General features: G+C 38.1%; 1 protein-coding gene across 2 annotated transcripts in view; it reads right to left on the bottom strand.

Annotated features, from left to right (window-relative positions):
• The window catches only part of LOC101853467 (SWI/SNF-related matrix-associated actin-dependent regulator of chromatin subfamily E member 1), a 52,120-nt gene that overhangs the window by 33,378 nt on the left and 3,003 nt on the right, over positions 1-15,739 (bottom strand). For both annotated transcript variants that reach the window (XM_013084250.2, XM_013084251.2), the window contains exons 2-7: positions 13,696-13,772; positions 13,106-13,149; positions 10,979-11,062; positions 9,745-9,765; positions 9,261-9,347; positions 990-1,121 (exon numbers count right to left, since the gene is read on the bottom strand). In XM_013084250.2, coding sequence (XP_012939704.1) covers positions 990-1,121; positions 9,261-9,347; positions 9,745-9,765; positions 10,979-11,062; positions 13,106-13,149; positions 13,696-13,747 — 420 coding nt within the window. In that variant the 5' untranslated portion in view covers positions 13,748-13,772. The remainder of the gene's footprint in view (positions 1-989; positions 1,122-9,260; positions 9,348-9,744; positions 9,766-10,978; positions 11,063-13,105; positions 13,150-13,695; positions 13,773-15,739) is intronic.

Below are 15,739 nucleotides of genomic sequence, written 5' to 3'. Positions count from 1 at the left end.
TGGTCACGACTTGGGTGGTTCAGAATGTATTTTCTCTCAGTCTCAGTGACAAAAGCACCGAAATGGATGTCGATTCTTCGGTATCAGCCGCGTTTTAAAAACTTGCAATTTGGGACAAGAGAAGGAAAGACCACGCAAACCGCTACGTTGTGAATCGTGCTTGGAAAAATATTGGCGAAGAACTGAAGCTGATGGTAGGACTGAAAACGAGAAGGGCTTCTTTTAAGTAAAGGAAACAAGTGGTGATATTCACCTTCCACTCACCTCCTTTTATTTATCTCATGAACCCCCATTCTTTTGCGTTTTCCTAGGATAATTTTCGGCAAAACAGTCTAGCAACAACAGTTCGTTTTCACTCGAATCTGCCACGGCGCCAAATGCCCAAGTTCTGACCAGTCGCAAGAGCGATTTGCAATCTTTCTCTGTGTACACCTCAACGACAAGCAAGCTCTTTCTTCACAAGCGCTCGCTTTATCCCGCTCGCTTTTATCGCGAGCAAGTGTTCTCTTTGTGCGTACCTTTAAGCTGCCAACTTTTCAAAAACAAAAAAAACAAAACCCTAATAGAAACACTACAGTAAAATCATCACTGATAGAAAACATCATAAAATCACAAATCACTAAACAAAACTTCCACTAGAGAAATCATAAAACAAAAACATCACAGTTTGATAAAAAACAAAAACAGCACAGTTAATTTTTTTTTTTTAAAGAAAGCTAATAGGTAAAATCATAATACAAAAACAGTACAGTAAAATCACAAACAAAAACATAATAAAATCACAAAGCAAAAACACCAAATAAAAAAAAACCCACAGTAAAATCATAAAAAGAAAAACAATAGAGAATCCCAAATTGGCACAAAAATAAGCTTTCTTAAAATCTCCAAACAAAAATGTCACAGTCACAGTACAAATCACAACACAAAAACATGACAACAGACAACCAAGATGTACATGGCAACAACCTGTTCCCATGCTCTGGCCTTACCTTCTCCACCTCGTACTCTTCCTGAAACTCTTGCTTGTCGTGGTCTGAGAGATCTCGCCACATCTGACCGATGATCTTGCCGATCTCCCACAGCTTCAGGTCCGGGTTTTGGGCCTTCACTTGCTCCCAAACCTGCGTGGTCACATACCGAACAGTGAGGATTTACTTTCAGTTGCTGGGAGTAAAACTTTTACTGCACTTACAACATTAAATAGGTTGTACAAGTACCAGACATTACAGAGGTTTTACTAGAAAGCAACTGACTAAGAAAAGAAGGAGGAAAGTTCAAGTTTTAGTAAGAGTTTTAAAGCACTTACAACATTAAATAGGTCATATAAGTGCAAGAGACTAGAGGTCTAACTAGAGAGCAACATACTAAGAAAAGAAAGAGGAGAGATATGGATGACAGATTTTTCACAGGAAAGAAGGAGCAACCTACAACAGAGCACCAGCCAACCACCCACGTCACAGACTGCACTGTGAGACAATCCAAGTGGGGTTTGAGTTTGTTTGGGTACGGACAGAGAAGCACATCAGCACAATAACTGTCGCTTCCTATTGCCAGGATAAAGTATGACAGACAGAAAGAAACCCAAGCAAAAAGGGTAGGGGGGGGGGGAGAGAAGTAGAACCCACCAGAGGCATCCTCAAACTAACCACAAGCATAAGAGTGAGGGTGAAAGAAAAGTGTTTAGTTTTAGTAAGAGTAGAGTTTTACGGCACTTGCAACATAATAAGGTCAAATAAACGCCAAAAGTTAGGGGGTTTACAAAAGAGTAACAAACACAAGAAAGGAGGAGGAGAGAAAAGGACGATAGTTTTTTATAGGAAAGATAGAAGGCGCAAACCACACCAGAGCACTTATACAATACAGGTTCAAAAGCACTTTTGGTGAAAAGAACTATATACCTTGAATTCTCTTTGTAAAAACATTCATAACTAATTGATTTAATAGGATCAAAAGTGAAAGAGGAGGAGGGTACAGTGAGTCTAATAATAATTAAAGCAAATCTTTAAAAACAATACTGATATCTTCAATTTTAGTCTCAACAATGCACAACGACAAAGAATTTAGAAACCAAAAAAAAAAAAAAAAAAAGAGGTGAGAGAAAAAAAGAACACACGATGAAAGGTTGACAGTGTGCAGGAGGCACTCCATCAAAAAAAAAATCTGAAAATATAAAGTACCATTGTGTGACATGTAGATTATAACATGCAAGCACAGCACCATTGTGTGTCATATAGATGATAACATGCAAAAATGAAAAAGTGACAGATATACAATAGATTTGCTCCCCTGACAGTGAAGTAAGGATCTCTCAGATCTTAAGCTCAACTAAGGAAAAGAACTTCGAAACATGTAATTAGAGATAACATCCAATTTTTCTTCATCAACAAATCGTTGCCTCAAAACAGTTTTGTCCAAAGTGTACTTAAGTAAAGAGGCACTTCGACAATATAGTCCTGGGGCGATGAAATGACAGGATTTGCACATTAACTCTTCCCCAAGATACTCAGTAAAAATTTACCCCACTCTAGAATCGAATACAGGTCTCCTGTAGCCAACAACAAAACACCTGTCCACTACACCACGCTGGTGAATTTTTTTGTAACCAAGCAAAAGCCGAGAAGGCTAAAGTGAAAAAAGAACGAAAAAGATCCAAGTATCTGCCAGAAATATGGCACAAAAAAAACAACTCAATCTGCAGTTCACGCATCCATTCACTTTCCCTGGCAAGTCTACAAGAAACATGTCCACAAAAACATGAATATTAATAGCAAACTGTCCTTCAAATTTATTTTTTTTCAAATTTTCCCACTCATAAGAGATATTTTCAAAGCACTTTTAGTAAATTGAGTAAAACAGTTGAATGTTACCAGCTGTAAATCTATCCCATGAAAAAAGAAACCAACATCGGGATTGAAACAAAACAAAAAAGCATATCCACACAACTTACGTCATGAGCTGGGAATGTTTTTCTTTTTCTCTTTAAAGTAGGTGTTTGTTACGCCCCCATAGAAACAATTGAGAAAGTATAGGAGGTGGGAGAGATACAACATCCTGGCAGAAAGGCACACATGCATGCACTCAATAAAAACTGAACTTGGATTTTCAGTGAGCGACGGCAAAGAGCCTAAGTAACCACTTCACCACAGGCACCAGTTGGAAAAAAGTAAGACACACAGAAACAACAGAAAAAAAAAAAAGAAAAGAAGCGAGTTGTGCCACCGGCACCTTCCAAACCAAGTGCAAAGCTGGGGGGGGGGGGGGGGCGCGCCCAAGGAAGCAAATCTAAATACAGAACATACACGCAAGTGTATGGCTTTTCTGCATTCCTAATTGCCAGAAGCCTGTCCAAGCTTCTAGGCTTCAGCCCACCTATGCCTGGCCCTAATTGCAGACATCATGCGGAGAGAAAAGCGTCAAAGCACCACCAAAGCAAACATTGAGTTGAGAGAAGGACAACAGAAAAGTTCACTTTCTTGTTTCACACAGAGTGAGGTTCGTTAACAGCAATCTCACAAACAGCTTAGACCACACTTGTCTAAAAAGAAGCTGTAGCACGCCAAACCGAGAGGAACACTTAGGCAAGGCCAAAAAACAAAACAAAAAAAACCTTTTTTAACAAACCAGAAAACCCCCCTCAAAGCTCTTTTTCGCTCCACTGATTTCTACAAGATTTTATTAAACACATTCTTAGCCTGACAAGTTAAAAACATTATAACACAGGAGGAAAAACCGGCTCCAGTCTACAAAAACAATTTGGTTATTATATTACTGCTGTGTATCTCCTAACCATTCATCACCACACAGAATTGTACTTGGAAGTGCAAAGTGCCCTTATCGTCCTACTGCGACGGAACAGATACAAGTGATTAACCACAACAGCTACTTCTGTTTTTTAGGTTTTTTTAAGTTCTTGTAAGGATTTTTAGGCAACACAGGTCATATCAGTGCCAAAAGATTGAAGGTGGTACTTGAAAATAACATTTTTTAAAAAGTAAGAGAAATAAGGGCAAACATAGACGTTTGATAGGAAAAGAGGAGCAAACCCCACTAGAGCCCCCCCAAAACCACCCACAACAGCTGCTGCTGGTGAGTCAAGAAATCAAACCCTTGCCCAATAGACCAGATGCAAACAAAGAACGCAAGGGGAAAACAAAAATTTGACAGACAAACAAACAAAACTACAGCTGACCACCACCTCAGTACGAGTTAGAATGTAAGAAAAAGGCAACGGATATAGGAAAATTAGCAAGCTAAAAAAAAAGCAGGGGTGATGATATATATAGGTAAAGCATACATTACATGCTCGGCCAAAAGAAAACGGGAGAAAAAAAGGCACATAAAGGAAGCAACAACAACAACGAAAATTTGCCCCACTGTTTCCTTCCCTGTTCCTACCTCGCTCCAATGCCAGAGTTGGACTACACCAATAGCAGCTATTCACATACAATTTGAAAAAAAAAAAAAATGAAATAAGGGTCAAAGTTCAAAACCCACAGCCTGTCTAGAAGAGAAAAACAAAATGAAGACCACGCCCCCTCCCCCACCTTCCTATTTCTCCAGTGAGGCAACCAAGCATAAGTCATCCTGCGTAATGATAATCCCCATTTTCCAGACAGCTCCGTAATGATGACTCACAAAAGATCAAATATATGTCCCAAAAAAAAAAAGCCAAATGATGCACAGAGCTCTCTCACAGGTAAATTTCCTCAGAGGAAAGGACAAAAATCAAAGGGGGTGGGGAGTATTAAAAAGAAAAAGAAAAAGAAGAGGGAGGCAGGGTTGTTACACGGAACAATTCAATGCTGGGAGCATTTTGTTGTCAGTACAGAACGCACCCCCCCCCCCAAAAAAAAAACCAAGACGAAGAGAACCACGACCATGAATTGGATGAACAGCAGGAAAATTTCAGAACAGAAAAAGCACATAGATACAATGACAATGGTGCTCTACTGACGGCTATAGAGGCAACAGGAAAAGGATTGGTAAGGGGGGAGGAGGAACGTTCTGAAGGCTACTGTCAACCAACAGCTGTATGACAAACTTATACACTGACTGCAATTGTTCTCTATACGAATAAAGAGATGACCCATCAATATGCAATATGTCGTTTAGAGTAGGCAAAAAGTAACAAGGATAGAATGACGCAATTAAGGGATAAACAAAAAAGGATTGAGGACATACTAGATGCACCCTCCAATGACATGCACAAACTTCCTTGGGCATTTGTACTTTTCAGTTTTTAGCCAAAAAATATCAAAGGCACTACCACCACTTCTCCTTTCCCTGATCTACAAACACAGGCTCAGATTTCCTTTTAAAAAATCAAATCAAATATCCAACCTAAAAATAAATCCTCTTCAAACAAAACAAAAGAAAAAAACCCAAAAGTCGACCAATGGAGGACTGAGGGAATGATCTAGTCAAATTCTGAACTCAACATAAGAAAGAACTGGATGGCACAACAGAGGGAAAGCACGTTTCACATCACCAGACAGAACAGGAAAGTAATGAACGTACAAAACTAGAGTTTACATTACGTCATACACATCCTCCATAAACAATTCATTTCGTTTTTGCTTTGTTTGTATTTGGGTTTTTTTTAAATCTTGGAATGAAATCACCTTTCTTCAAACGAGTTTTTCTCAGCTTTGTGATTTGCAAAGTTCCTGGCCTAAAAATGCTCAACTGTATCAAAAACACGCATTTCACAGAATTCAACTGTGGCGTCTACACAGTGAAAAGGCCTTCTGTGTAAAATGTTCAAAAACGCAAAAACATTGCAATGCACGTAGTCTTCCTCCAAGGTAAAAAATATCACATATTATTAATTGAAGAAAAGGAAGCAAGCTGCACAACAAACTGTTCCGATGATCATTTCATGTCTCTACTACGAACGGGCCAAACTTTAATAGACGATGCGCATTCTGATGTAAGCATAAAACAACTGAGTCAAAATTGTCAAATAAAAAAATCAACTTCAATTACATTATACGAAAACAAGAGCGTGGCCCGAAGGCAACCACTTCACCATTACATTCCTCCAACTTTACTGTATTCCAAACGCTACGGCTACAACAAACACCCAGCAAAAAGAATATATAACAGGACACACAACAACTATGAGAATGCGAAGCGGACCCAATTCTTGAAAGTTTTTGCAAAGAAAAGAAACACTCCTAATACTTTCAGTCGGTCACATTTAAATAAATACCAAAAAAGGAGAGAAATAAATTGTCTAATGAAACAAAGTAGACGTTATTGTTTCATCCAAAACTGTTCAGGAACTGCAGCATTATGAAAGGGGACACAAATCAAAACAGCATACATTGATGATTGGACGACATTTAGTTTAGTAAACTTGGTTATTGTTAGATACGTTTATATACACTGCAGGAAGCAGTAAAGGGGGGGGGGGGGGGGGGGGAGAATCTTTGTTATTTGACATACAATCAAACTGAGGCCTTTTATCCTGCCATTTCCAAAAGGACATCCTTTCAATTGAGGCACCACTTCCACTGGAGTTATAGTTAGAGAGACACAATCATGGACAAAATAATGGTCCTTTAGTGCCCAGAGAGAACAAGAGACCTGACAGAAATAACTGAAGGACAGTAAAAACAGAGGACCGAAAAAAAAAAGGAGTCACATTTCTCTACCATCTGTTTATGGTTTCAGCCACAGACATTGTCAGCAACAACTTTGACAATTACAGCTACACAGAAAGACAACACAATAATTCCAGACTGAAATTTTTAAAAATAAATAAAAATTACATGACAGCAAGAAAAACCATTAAAAATCAATAGCCGCAACCTTCACCCACCCTTTATTATTATTATTTTTTTCTCTTGATATGATCAACAGGCCAGACGCGACATATTGCAGAATAGCATGTACAGAGTGAGAGAAGGTGGGCAAAGTGACCAGATTTTTAAAAAAAACATAACAGGGACGATGCAAATTATCACATATTAATAATCAACATCAAATTGTTAGTCAAAGCACCTAACAACAAAACATAGGGCCCCAGTGGACTGAACGTGCACACAGGGCTAACAGGAGGAATACTGTGTAAAGAGCGGCAGTATTTGGGAGTTCTGAGCTGCGCAGTAACCAGTGGAGCGGATTAGTTTTAGCAACAGTTTTACAGCACTTACAAAACAAATAGGTCATATAAGTGAGGAAGATTAGGTGTTACCATAAAACATACAAAGAAAAGAAGGAGTGATAAGAATTATATTTATTTGACAGGACAGAATGAGCAAACCTTTTTTCTATTTTTTTTTCTTAATAAGAGCCAAAGATTACAGGTGTTACATGAGAGCAACATACAAAGAACAGAAGGAGAGATGATTTTGTTTTAATAAGAGTCTGACCACGCTTGCAACACAATAAATGTCGTATAAGCGCAAAAAATATAGAAGTTTTACAAGAGAATAACAAACACAAAAGAGAAGGAGGGATAAGGATGACATGTTTGATAGGAAAGAAGGATCAAACCACACCAGAGCACCTGCTAACCTCTTCTTCTGTTGAAACAGCAACGTATTCTTTAGGGGAAAAAATGATTTATACCCGGAGATTTACTTTGACTCTGGGTAACTCATGGTAGCATCACAAAATCTTTTTAGTTTTTGTCACAGATTTATGGTACTTACAACAAAAACAGGTCATATAAGCGCAAAAGATTTAGAGATGTTACAAGAGCGTAACATACAAAAAAGAAAGACAAAACAAAACAAAAACCAAAAAAGCGAAGGAAAGATAAGGACAACAGAGGTTTGATGATACAAAAGGAGCAAACCACACTGAGCACCAGCTACCCACCCACAAAAACTGTACACACAGACTACCCCAACCATACTGTTACAACAAGCAACATGGTACACACTGTAGCTCAGAATTCCCAAAGTCTTATGGTGGCCTACAAAAGAAATTTAACTGCCAGAGCTCATGCACCATAAAGCCATAACAGGAAGACATACAGCCAACCTAGGGGTTTTAGTAAAAGGGATTATTGTTTGGAAGTTCTGGGGAAGTTTTTCTGTCTCAAAATAATAAAAGAATCAACTTGTATGTGAATAGTCATTGAGTCCTCGACTTGCACAGGCTATGGAAAGAGCATGCACTACTAAAGTCTGACCCTACTTTTATAATGATCTCGTCAAACCTACAGACACTTGTGGACAGAGACACAGTAACATAGTTTAAGTTAAAATTATACAAAGACATTGATCGATACATAAAGCGTGAGTCATTGCCATTCAAGTCAGCAGCAATTACACACCTCCTTTGACGAGTTGCGGTGTTTGAGAGCCTTAAAAGTTGCTTTGCTTGTATTTCTTTTACTTTTTTCTTTTTACCATGCTTGCTGCCTGTGATAGATAGCGAGGTGTACAAATTTTCTTCAATGCTAAAGGTCATCATTTCTTTATGATGAATGAACCATCACTATTAACCTTGCCACAACCATATAATTTCAATTTCGTGTTAGGCATGGTTTTTATCAGGTGGAGGGGGAGGTGTCCTTATCTACAAAAACACTGCACTCATACAATAGCAATGACAAAGAGTCAGAGCAGCCATACACAAACAACAGTGTACCTTGAACAGCCGTAAGCACATACTTGACATATTTACAAGCACTGTGAAAACTAAAGCAACACTGAACGAGGGTTACAGTAAAGTCAATGCAGCAAGTTATATTAGTAAGAATTCCCTGAAAAAACATGTTTATGTATATGTTGGTTATTCACAAAACATGCACTGCTATTGTATTTCCTCTGAGAGATCAAGACAAGGACATATTATGCCACAATGGTTACCTCCCACAAAAGCACAAGGCTTGTCTTCTGGAAATCTCAACACTAACACCTTTCCACAGCCTGTGAGCTTTGGACTTCACTACTGGCAGAAGACCAATGTCACAGAGACACAACCACTCAGCACTGCTCAAACGATCTGCTGCATCACACCCTTGGCAAAATATGTTCAAATTCCCCTATTCCCTCTCCCATTTTCAGTGGCTCTTCAGGCACTTAAAAATTCATCCCTTCACATTTAGGTCAAAACCCAAGTCCTGTAAGAGTAGATTGCTTTAAAATTGTCCTCTGTTTGAATATCATAAATACAGCAGTCCTTTATAAGATCAAGCGGCCAGTGCTGGTGGCAGGCAGCCGGTGTGACACTGGTCATCTCTTCAACGCAACTACTGACATGGAAACACAAGGCAATGAGGGGAAAAAAACCAGTGGACAAACCTTTCCGATTACCTTTCTGCTATAACGCATGTAAGGCATAAGTGGCTTGTCTGGGGGTTTGGGGGGTTTTGGCAACCGCCCTTCAGACTGAAATCGAACAAGACATTACAACACAAGAAATGATTTTGTTTTCAATCAGCATAAAAATTATTTATACCAGCTGTGAGAATATTTTTTTTATTTCATGAACTAACAAAATACACCCGATCTCTGTTTATAGAACCACCTGAAAATATACTCACTATGCTATCTTCAGCAAAGAAATACCAACCCTAAATTCATTGTGATTGATTTTCACTTCTAATAATCCCACTAAATAATTCTGATTTTTATTTCTCAAACTGTTATTTTAATCAAAGCATAGACATTGAAAAGATTCACTAGTGAGCATTGAAGTGATCAGGAACAACCTTTAATTTTACATTTGCATACTTACAAATTTCATTATTATTTTCTATCAATATGACAACCTGATCATACTCACCTGTCCAGAACTTTTGCTGGACTGAAATAAATAAGAACAAGATTTATGATTACAGGTCATGATGAGGCCTAAGTAGGATGAAAGAAATAAAAATTGGATATACAATCAAACCTGCTCTACCGGCCACCTGTCCAAATGACCACTTCATACTTCCCCCAGGTAATTTCCCATTTGTTATAATGAAACTGTCCAAGATGTCCATCGGTCTAAGACTAGAGCACTAGGTCTTCACTGTGTTACAATATGTGTTATGGTGTCTTATGTGTTGTCATTTCATGTATGTAACAGATACGCTGATCATCGTTATGTTGTACCTATTCGTGAATAAAAGGATTATATAAACACGACGATGAGGAGTCATCTGTTTTTCAGCCACTTTCATCCTCCACAATGGGTGACTATCTCAGACACGTTTGACTGTCTTTGAATGTTTGATTTTTTTTAAAACTTCTACACACATCACTGATTTATAAAATAGCTCAGTTCTCTCAACTGTCCACAACATGAAAGTGGACAGGGGCAATACAAATGAAACTTAAATCTTCCAAACATATGTGTCACGAGACAGTGGAATCAGGCGCTCGTCAATTTTTGGGCATGTGGGGTTCTTGGTGTGGCATTAAAGCTTGTTCATTTGCCTTGCTTTCGGTGAAAGAAATACCCATATATCTTGACAACAAGTCGTGATATTTGTGACTGAAGGTGTGTGTGTGTGTGGGGGTGGGGGGGTGTTTCAGAGGTAAAATTAGCAAGAAAATGGTCGCCAAAGTTTGGTTATTTACACAGCCTGAGAGTCCCGGGAAACTGACAATTTACATTTTTTGTGCATTTAATTGACGTTTTTCAACAAAATCCACACAGAAATCGATTCTTCAATAAATTAAACATTAAAGGTGTTTAGTCAATAAACAAAATTTCGATAAAAATTGCCAAACTCGCGAAAAAATGCCAGTTTCTTCAGATTCATTATTTTGGACGAGCACCTTGCACCATGCTGCCACACATATATGCACTTCAGCTTCCAAACACCACATATTATAACATAAACCCCATCAACAATCAAAAAGCAGTTAAAATTTCAACATTCCATTTTTTGTAGTATAAGAAATACAGAAAAAATTTTTTTATTGCATATGACCCCAAAAGCCAGTACATCAGTTAACATGGCACACACATTTTTTTACATCTCTCACATGAAATCTCATATCAAAATACTTTAAAATCCAATACTCACCGAACTCGTGCCACGTGATTTTGTGGGGTTGAAATTTGGGTGTCCATGAGGAGACGGCAGGAAGGGAGTAGAACCCTTTTCCGGCTGCGGATTCATTACCAGGACAGAAACATTACAAGTTAAGATATTATTAGTAGATGGAGACAAAAACTGATGACACTTGGCTGGACCAGCAAGAAAACCCAATTAATTCACCCTCGGTACAAAATTAGTAACCCATCTATTTTTAACCCAACCCAGCCTCAGGGGACCTAATTCAGTTCATCAGATACACTTCGTAAGAGAACGCGTTTTGCTTTAGAAAGTGTTTTACGGCCCTCGCAACTGCATAAGGTCATATTATGAGCAGGCAGGACACACTAAAAATTTTCAGTTCTACAACACAAGAGGCCCTTGTAAGAGAATGAGCATCTAAGCAATGACCTGTTATCCCTTAGATTTAGAGAGTGTTACAGTATCTGCAACATAAATAGGTGGGCCGGAGATTGGGGGCATCACTCAAGAGTAATATAGAAAGAAACGAAGTAAATGAGAAAGATGTCAGATGTTTGATGGGACGGAAGGAGCTAAAAAAATAATTATCTAATAGACACTGCTGCAGACCCACCACCCCCTCCATGATAAAGTGAGTTTTCCCTCACACATCAGTCTCCAGCAAAACCCCTACAGATTAACATTACATTGCGAACTGACCGTAGCAAATAAATCAAAATAAAAATGATGTGTATTTTCACACCGTTTACCAAAAGGCACACATATATTGTTGAGTGATAAACCTCCATACTTTTACGCCATTTAGGCTGCAACAGACCTAGATCTATCTATGAAAACAGAATTCAAGAAAAAAGTTGGATTTATGAAAACCGGATGGGGGCTCTTAGGTGGGCAAAAAATATTGAGATCCAATTTTATCTTAGCACTTGGCAGGTCTGCTGCTGCAAAGTTAAATTGTGTCAAACCATGCAAAAATAGCAAATCTACAAAACAAGCCTTTTCAAAATACATGGGGTCACATTGTACTGTAATACAAAATCAGTTCAAAAGTTTTGACACAAAATATAATTACGGGAATTTTTATAGAGCACCTAAACCCAAAACGGCCCCAAGTGCTGTACAATACAGAACTATGACTACACTGACAAATAAAAAGACAGAAAATACACTGTGAGACCATACACGCACACACAATGCCTAGACCCATATTTAAAAAAACTCTTTGGCAGAGAAAAGTATTGAACAAGTGTGAATTTAGACTGCTCTCAGACTCTCTCTCTCTCTTTTTAGTTTTAGGTTTTACGGCACTTGCTACACAATAAGGCCATATAAGTGCTGAAGATTAGAGCTGTTATAAGAGAGTAACAAACACAAAAAAAGAAGGAGGGGAGATAAAGACGAAAGACGTTTGATAGGAAAGAAGAAGCAAACCACACCAGAGCACCAACCCTCTCTCTCTCTCTCTCTCTCTCTCTGAAGACTGTCACAGAAAGATGGAATGAGACACAACGTTACAGAAACACTTTTTGCACTTGTTTGTTGTGATGGAGACGAGTAAACAGATGTGAGTGAAACAGTAGAGTTCTAAACCATCATAATTTTCCAGGACTATGTTTCGGATGTATACGTGTGTGTGTCCGAGAAAAGGGTCCACATGTGCAATCTTTTACTTTTGCAGTTTTGTATAGAACAGGTCTTTCCTGGTGTCTCTGTTTTCAAATATTTTCATATGTCTCAAATAGGTTTTGAAATATTGTCACTTTTGTGAGTGAGGAGTGCACCAACTACTTTTAAGAGAAAAATGAGAAAAAACCACTCCAGTTTATAACATTAAGTAGTGGTATGTATTTTTAAAAGCTTTGAAAAATATAAAATTTGAGGAAAAATTGGTGTGAAATATTTTGAGAGGATGGAGAAAAATTATTCATTAGTTGATATCATTACGAGTCTTAAATTTCCCAAAAATAAGATTTTTCATTATTTTCCTAATTTTTTTCTAAAAGCCTGTGCGATATTTGGACCCTTTTCCCAGTCACACAACATATCTTCTATAAAAAAAATAGTCTTAATAACTAAAAGCAAAGGTGGCTTGTTCGGAGATATCATTTCCAGTCCATGCACCAAGGAACATACCTTTTCAGAACCACTTGGGGTACTTGGAGTGGGTTTTGATTTATCTGTAGAACAAAAACAAAATTAGCTCAGTCACATACACATACACGGTCCCAGACTAGAAGACACAGAAATGAGATAATATCAGAACTAATTCCACACTTAGTATTTCTCAATACTATAGTTATTAAAAAATGGCAGGATGAAAATTAAAAACATGATTTTTTTAACTCTATAAAATTGCAGAATTCAAACAAAGAGTAAAATAATTATGAGAAAAAAAAATATGATCAAAACAATCATGTCTAAATCTGGAATCAAAATTAACATGGATTCCCACACTGCACTGATTCTGAGATGCAGTAAGCGGTTAAATGCATGGAATGCAAAATTGAAAAGGCCCTACAACATAAATCATAGGCCTAGATGAACAAAATCCATGTGTAGAAAAATTATCTTATCACGATTAAAAGTAAAAAGAACTACTGTGACTTTGTTTGAAACCAAATTGGCAACGTCTTTCTTATGAAGTTGTTGTTGCTATCAATCCAGCAATAATTCAGGTGGAAAAAACATAGCTATATATAGATCTATTATAGAGATGTACTTACGAGGCACAGGGGAGGCTACTACTGTGCCACCCCGCAAATTTGGGAGGGCCATTCTGAATCCTTTATGGTGCTGCAAACTGAAAAAAAGAAAGAGGGCTTGATTGAACTTTGGTGGACCCACCGATTTACATATTTTAAAGCGCACTAGCCATAACAACAGAGGGGGATTTCAGGCGCCCCTGGCAACAATAGAAATCTAACAATTTTAAAAAATAAAAAGCACATGATAAATGCAAAATAATAACATTTAAAGCAGACCATTGGACAGGGAGACTCCAAAGAAGTTCCGCCTTCGTCAGTATGAACAAACTTATAAATTTTACTCAGCAATAACATCATTAATATAAAAAAATAAAACCCTTTTAATTATGGACACACAGTGTTATGATGGTGTATGCTAAATATTTTCAATGTTTGAATGCACTACTGTTTGATAGTTTAAGATTAACAATATTACGTATTTAACATACAATTACGTGTGCACTTAGGATGAATAAAAAATGCCCTATTTTTAGTACTATTATCTTTCTATGTTGAGATATAAGATGCACACATCTCAATCTACTTGCTCATGCAGCTTGACCAACTTATTTCCTTGCCATATGCATCAGTAGAAAACACATTTTTCAATGATTAGTGGTTGATTTTAAAAGTCCTCACGCAAACACCCCCACCTTTTGGCAAAGGCCTTATAATAAAAGATAAACTAATACACCCCCCCCCCCCCAAGACAGCGTGATCTAGTCAACAGTTTGGCGAAGGAAACCTGTCTTTTTGGGGGAAGCCCCTGCAGACAACAAAAATAGATGGCGGAAATACGCCATCTATTTATATTTGGGCCAATCACAGAGGTGCGCTACTAGGTGCTCACGGGGAAGATTGGAGGATACCGGACCACTCATATCATTCAAAGCTTCCAGCATCTGATGTCATTTTTAGAGGAGGAGTTTCGGGTCCAGAGCGGAGCCCTGGCAGGGGGCTGAAGGGGGACAGCGTCCCCTTTATGTTTGAGAATTTTTGGTTTCAGGGCATCCTAAGTATGCCATTTCTGGCTATTCAAGCGTAAATTTAACAGAAAATAAGTGAGAAAAAAAACATACTTTGCATAGGCCTACATAATTTTCTGCTTCTGTTAATCCATATATTTCCAAATCCAAAGCCATGCTTTCTCCCTTATTGTACATATACTGTACATCCACAACTAGATCTATAAAACTTGACAGTTAATGTTCAACGTGGGTGGTTGGCGGGTCCTCTGGTGTGGTTTGCTGGTTCTTTCCTATCAAACATCTATCGTCTTCGTTACTCTCTTGTAACATCTCTAATCTTCTGGCGCTCATATGACCTTACGACTTATGCAGTTGCGAGCGCTGTAAAACCTCTACTAAAAACTAATGTTCAGCCTTTTTCTGCTAGTGTTGGTTTGCACCATAATCATCATAAGGTGTAGAATCATAATAATAACAGTTTGACTTGATCTAATATCTCTAGATTCTAGATCTAAATAACTTGACAGCTTATTCAACTTAAATCTACAACAAAACTTACAAATAAATAAGTCTGGTAAAAAAAATAAAGTTCTCTTTTGAGTTCTCTTTTCTTGGCAGGCCCAAGATCTATTGAATCACAATCGTCATTTCTTCCTCTTGTTTACATAGCTGGTGCTCTGCTTCTTGAGCTTTAGAAAGTGAAAGTGAAAGACACTGTCTACACTTTCAAATAAAAGAGCACTTCCGGTATGGGTTGGTTTATTGTTGACTATTGGTAATAACGGAAATGTTTTATTTTGCATTTTTTAAAATAATTTTTCCCCCCCCACTAATTTTAACGGAAATTTTTCCATTTGCGGAATTCTGCTAATTTGCGGAAATCCGCAAAATTGCGGAAGACTGGAAGCCCTGATCATTGTCCGAGAATGGGGGAGGGGGGGTGTGTGTGTGTGTGTGTGTGTGTGTTCAGGGGCAGGAATGGTCTCCCCCCCCTGACAAACAGGGAGGGAGGGAGGGAGGGAGGGAGAGAGAGAGAGAGAGAGAGAGAGAGAGAG

This window comes from Aplysia californica, unplaced genomic scaffold, assembly GCF_000002075.1.
Source record: "Aplysia californica isolate F4 #8 unplaced genomic scaffold, AplCal3.0 scaffold00281, whole genome shotgun sequence".
In the NCBI taxonomy this organism is placed as follows: domain Eukaryota; kingdom Metazoa; phylum Mollusca; class Gastropoda; order Aplysiida; family Aplysiidae; genus Aplysia; species Aplysia californica.
Note: the sequence above shows the minus strand (reverse complement) of the source record. Positions and strands in the feature narration are given on the sequence as shown.